Source organism: Archocentrus centrarchus, chromosome 20 (genome assembly GCF_007364275.1).
Source record: "Archocentrus centrarchus isolate MPI-CPG fArcCen1 chromosome 20, fArcCen1, whole genome shotgun sequence".
Classification (NCBI taxonomy): domain Eukaryota; kingdom Metazoa; phylum Chordata; class Actinopteri; order Cichliformes; family Cichlidae; genus Archocentrus; species Archocentrus centrarchus.
The window spans coordinates 14,535,914-14,542,077 of record NC_044365.1 but is presented as its reverse complement, the minus strand read 5'-3'; the positions used below and the strand labels follow the sequence as shown (position 1 = coordinate 14,542,077).

At 38.5% G+C, this 6,164-nt stretch overlaps 1 protein-coding gene across 2 annotated transcripts; it reads left to right on the top strand.

Annotated features, from left to right (window-relative positions):
- Nucleotides 1–1,168: 1,168 nt before the first annotated feature.
- Nucleotides 1,169–6,028, top strand: nrros (negative regulator of reactive oxygen species). Of its 2 annotated transcripts, XM_030756809.1 has the most exons (3): nucleotides 1,169–1,391; nucleotides 2,565–2,679; nucleotides 3,993–6,028. In XM_030756809.1, the coding sequence occupies exons 2-3, from the start codon at nucleotides 2,578–2,580 to the stop codon at nucleotides 5,946–5,948; spliced, it is 2,058 nt and encodes a 685-aa protein (XP_030612669.1). In that variant the 5' UTR covers nucleotides 1,169–1,391; nucleotides 2,565–2,577; the 3' UTR covers nucleotides 5,949–6,028. The 2 variants fall into 2 exon arrangements, with proteins under 2 accessions (XP_030612669.1, XP_030612670.1); XM_030756810.1 differs by lacking the exon at nucleotides 2,565–2,679.
- Nucleotides 6,029–6,164: the final 136 nt, after the last annotated feature.

Sequence of the window (6,164 nt, the reverse complement as noted above, 5' to 3'; positions counted from 1 at the left end):
TCACAAAGCTCAGACCACCTCAAACTGTTTGCTTGCTTCACTGTGCTCAGATGGCCTCCACAGTCACCAGACCTTTGACCTTTGGAATGGGAGATTCACATCATAGATGTCCAGACAACAAATCAACAGGAGCTGTGTGATGCTGTCATGTCAATAAGGACCAAAACCTCAAGGGAATGTTTCCAGCACCTTGTTGAATCTATGCCGTGAAGAATTAAGACAGCAAAAGGAGGTCAAATAAGATATGAGCACTGTGTACCTAATGAAGTGGCTGGTGAGAATATAAAGCATTTTATCTCCACCGTAGAGGTCACTGTAAAAACAAGAAAGTCAGCACCCAAACATACTCATATGGATCAGAAAATCTTGTTGCCACCCAACCTTGCAACACAGTCAGAAGTGAGACGTCCTGTGTGAAAACAGGAAGGAATGCCTGACCAATCAACTCTCCACAGAAGGCACCATCACTTCCTGATTCCTAATTCCCCATTCTTGCACCCACTCATGATTACAAATAAGATAAAAAAAAAAAAAAGCCAGCAAGTTTCACATAAGTCAAAAGTGATCTTTTGAGCACATTTATTAGCTAGAGAATGAAAAATAAAACAGATAAAGCCAAATAGATACATGTTTTCAAAAAGCTCCTTAAAGCAGCCAAATTATAAATCTATTAGTTGTGTTAATTTTATAGTAAATTGCTCACTTGCTGCAGTTATGCTGTGAGTCCTTGTTATATCTGACCCAGAATCACAGTGACCTTTAAAGGCATGACTTAATAAACAGTGTTACATCTCTGTATATGTGTGTTTGTGTATGTATATATATATATATATGTATATGTATATATATCTATATGTGTGTGTGTGTGTGTGTGTGTGTGTTTTAGCTGTTGCACTGACAGGCCGAAAATAAGGCAGGAAGGGTGTGTGCGTTGAGTGGTTTCCTTTCGAGTAGCTTGGCTGATCAGAACGAGCAGAGGGTGTGAAGGGTGTGTTCTCATTGGGTTTTTGTGGTAGCAGTTGAGCTACCAGTATCAGTCGTCTGTATAATAACACTATACTGCTGTGAGGGTGTGAAGAGAAAAAGAAAAAAAAAAAAAAAAGGAGAAAGAAACACTTGCGCAGTGGTGGTTAAGCGCTGTTGAGCCTGCACTCGCCTTCCTGTGGCCCCGAGCTTGAGAACCTCTGCCTGATTGCAGCTTGTCCATGTGACTTGGTTTCCGTTGCCTGCCTACTTCCGTGAATAGTAAAGAAGGGGCATCTGTGTTTCAGTCAGTGCAGGGAAGAGCAGCTGAACTTGACACACATGTGAATGCACTCTGCGAGTCAACCAGCGATATGGTCAGGGGAGCAACCGTCAGTGGCTTGGCAAATCCAAACCTAACCACCAGTGTAAGTAAATGAACTTTGTACAACAAGAAGCAAAGTGCATCGCCTAAATTAAGAATGCATGTTTTGCAGTTGGTGCATTTGAGGAAGATACTTTTAACGATTGCCTGTTTTTGAATACACTCAAGCTTGTCAGTGTTGCATGCACGTATATATATAACAATAACACTACTCTTATAAACAAATGTGAGTGCAACATAATAGTTTTCAGACTATGTTTGAGGCATGCAGATGTTTCCTGATGAATGCAAACATATAGCATGCATAACTGCAATCCCTACAGGTAAAGTAATTGTGCTTTACATTTTGCATGTCATCTGTAATCCAGTGCATGGTCTTATTAAAGAAAAAAATAAAAAAGAATAGGCTGCATTATGTCTGGTAAATATCACTTAGAGAAAGTAAGATTCTACAAATATGTATTTTTCCATGTGGTCAACTTCACCCCAAGAACATAGTTTTGAAACTGTGCTGAAAGCAGTGGTATAGTTACTCAAGGTGAGCCATGCAGACTAAAAAAAGAAGTGGCAAGATGAGCAAAGAAAATTGAAAGACAAAACATTTCAAGAAAAGGTTTCTATTAATTAGTTTTAATGCTATGTTTGCAATAATAAACAGGCAAGCAATGCGCGCAAGCCAAACAGGAATGCACAGCCTCCACACTCAGTATGCGTCACACAGTGGTTTGATTTGAAATCTGGGAAATTTTTGCAAAAATGTTCCGTGGCTGTTCTCAGGATAGTATATGCCACCTCTTCCCACAACCCGAAACAGGTCTCAAATCAATGAATCAAAATCAGTCATTCTCATATGAGCGCTTCAAATATTTTGGAAAATGAAACTCAAAGTTGGATTTAAATGTAATTGCCCGTACACGTCTCTGACCTTAAATGTAAAGCTGCTTCGTCCTTCCATAGTCCTTTAGGGTGGAGAAATTCATTTATTTATTTATTTCAGACACAAATATCCGTTTTAAAACAGTGTATCATATTACAGTTTTTTAATACAAGGCGTTCCACCGTAATAAATACAGTTTGAAACTGAAAATCACAATTCGCGCTGATAAAATCACATCAACTGTCAGGCCTACGCTGAATATCCAGCTACTACTAACAAAAAACTGTAACTAATCATACAGAGGCTCATCCCACTCTCCTTCTACTGTATTCTCAACAGTAAGGATGAGAAAATGCCAGTCCACAGGCTCACTCCCATCCTTCTCTGCTTGGTGCTCATGTGGAGAACCCTTACACCGGTCTCAAGTCACCCACAGCACCATCGATGTCAGTTGGTAAGATGCTCTTCTTTCATTTAACTTTGCTAAGACCAGTGAAGTATGGTTCTAGCGTGAAGGTTCAGGAATATTGGGGAACATTTACAGTACAGTCACATGCAAAAGGCCAAATAATTTCATGTTCGGTTTAGTAAATACTTAAAGGTCACTGTGGTAAGAAAGTACACTTTCAAAAAAATGTCTCTTTTTGTCATTCTTAAAATACTCATACTCTGCACATAATGGATATTTTGTAAAAATTAAATTACATTTTTGCACAGATTTGACACAAAGCATCGAGTAATGAAAACAATTCTGTTCCTTCTAAAAGCATGCTGCATATATGCTTTATATCTTTAGATATATCCAAATCTGTCCAGATTAAATCCATAAGCAACTTTACAACAATTGTAACAGTGACTGGACCTCATGGACAACTATATATTTTATTAATGATTTTCTGACTTTCTTAGGAGCCCTAAAGTCTAAATTTATGAATATTAATAATGAATACAGGGTTTTGGAAGTGGATGTCAATTATAAAAAAAAATCTATCATCAATCTTATAAATTTTAATCATTCTAGAAATGAAAAATCTGTCAAAATAAACTGATAAAATCAATAAAAGTTGTATTCATATATTTTTGATATGATCAAGGTGAAAATTAGTACCAAAGAGGGAAAAAACTGAAAAATTTTATCAGTTTGGAGCTGGTTTTAATATGCATATCTCTTTTAATAAAAATGTATTTTTTGAGTGGTCCAGTGACTCAGCATGCTAATGGAAAATTTATACGTCAAGGAAATGATTAAAGTTTGGTCACCTGTGTTATGATCAAGTAGATGCGAAACTGCAGCCCACTGTCTGTTTCACTGAGCCTGGGAAAGCCAAAATGTTTGCACGAACAGTAATATGCTAATCTGTTGTTCATTATGTTAGTTTAGCATGCTAGCATGATTTACAAATGACCACACATGAAGTACTTAAGAGGATAATGTTAAAGGAATTTGTTTTTTAGACAACTGGACCTAAGCACTCGGCAAGTTTAAAGTCAGACTTCATGGTGACTTGCGGAAAAGACAATATTGCACCTGTAGACTTTTACTACTAGCATGCCCAACAACCAAATGAATCATGATATGAACATGAATGTAACCCGAAATTTGCCCCAAATAAAATATTTTAAGTGTATGTATTCATTAGGTTCTTCAAATGTATTTGCCAAGTGAGAAAGAAATTTGGTTTCTGCATGATTTTTAAAAAGCCAAAACATTACAAAGCAGCAACTGATACACAAACTTTAAAGTATGCACTGTCATCTTCTTTACAGATACAACAAACGGCTCTCTGCAATAATCTCAAGCTCACAACTGTTCCTGAAGGACTGCCAGAGACCATTGAAGAGCTTCAGCTCAACTACAACCACTTTCAAACACTACAGGATACCTCTCTTCTCCGTTACCCCTCGCTAACCTCCCTGAGCTTAGCTTGCAACAATTTGAAGAAATTAGAATCAAACACTTTTCAAGAGTCAAAACTTTTAAAAAACCTCAATTTGGCGAATAACAGTCTTTATACTGGCTACGAAGAAACCAGCCTTGCATTAAGAAAGCTACCTGGTCTTATAGCTCTAGATCTTTCTGAGAATAAGCTTAACGATGTAATGGTTGCCTTGCTTCTTCAAAACCTGACGTCCCTAGAGTACCTCAATCTTTCCGGGAACCTTTTGCAGAGAGTGGATGAAGCCTCATTCAGCGATCTGCATCTGCTTAAAGAACTTGACCTACAAAGAAACTTAATTTTTGAGATTGATAATGCTTTTGGCAGCAGTCTGAATCTACAGCGCCTCAACTTGGCCTTCAACAATCTGCCCTGTCTGACTGACTTTGACATGATCCAGCTGGAGGTCCTCAATGTCAGCCACAACTTCATTGAATGGTTCATCTCAAGACAAGACCTCAACGACACTTTCCTGCTAGAGACCCTCGATCTATCACACAACAAACTCCTTTTCTTTCCTTTCTTGCCAAGCCAAAGTCATTTAAGGAACCTTTACCTGTCTCACAACGTCATTAGATTCTACGAACACTTGGCAGACAATGTCATGTTTCCAAACTCAACGAAAACTGTCGAGTTCTACAATTTTAAGAAGGGCATCAATAATGTGACTGCTCAGTTGTGGGACGACAGTCTTCATGGTGATATCTCCTCTCTAGAAGTTTTAGATCTGATAGGAAATCACGTGGAGTATTTCCCTCAAGGATTCATCCAGAAAATGCTCACTCTGTCTAGACTTCTACTGCGCACAAACTGCCTGAGAACCTTAAATCTAACATCAGAACAGTTTTCCAGTAGCTTGTATGAGCTGGATGTTAGCAACAACATACTGAACCAGGTTTCAGCGGATGAAGATACTCTGACCACTCTGGGTAATTTGACATATTTTAACCTGAGCCTGAACGGTCTTAAGTGGCTACCCTTGGAATTATTTTCATCACTGCGAAGCATCCGGTCAGTGGATCTCAGCTACAGCAACATTGACATTTGCCTTTCTACGGAAGCTGAGATCAGCATACACACTAATTCAACTTGCGTGGATTGGAAAAATGTTATATCCCTAAGGCACCTTTACCTCAAGGGATGCAACCTTAAAATAATTCCAAACACTGCATTCACAGGGTTGTCGCTAACACTCTTGGAACTGTCCGATAACCCGGGCCTAACCGTCCATAAATCAATACAAAGTCTTAGCAAAACCTTGCAGCATCTAGGTTTAGGAAACACTTACATACAAGACATCGACCTCTCCCATTTCCAGAGTCTGAAGTCTTTAAACATTTCGAACAACTTTCTCGCCAATCTTCCCCATTCACTCCAAAACCTCAACCTGAAAGTGCTTGATCTGAGGGACAACATGCTTTCCACCATCCCCTCTGGTCAGGCTAACACATTAGCTGCGAAACTTCAGACTGTTTTCCTCACAGGAAATCCATTCAACTGCTGCCAGACAGAATGGTTCAGGACATTTGAAGCAGCAAAGACTGTTAACATGGTTGAACAGTCAGCTATTACATGTGAGGATCTCTACCACAGACACAACAGAGTGGAGAACTCCCAGTCAATTTCATGTTTTAATGACGGGGAATCGATACTTTGGTACATTCTGCTTTTTGTCCCCATCGTGCTTTTTTTTACAGGAACTTCTATCATAGTTTTCCTCACCTTGAAGCCTACACTGCTACAAAAATCTATCAAAAAGAACTGTTTGAGGCCAACGTCGTACTGATGACATCATAACTGTATTTTGTACAGTATATTATTTAGAAATGTAACTGAATATATATATAAAATAAAAATAAATTCTGTTTGTAGCAAAAATGTGTATGACAATGGAATTTTTAAACAAAGGGTTAATTAGTTTTTTAGATTGCCTGGTTCAATGAAGTGTGGTTTAAAACAAGGCGCTAATCCTGATAACCCAATGTAAAACTGTGGCTGTGCT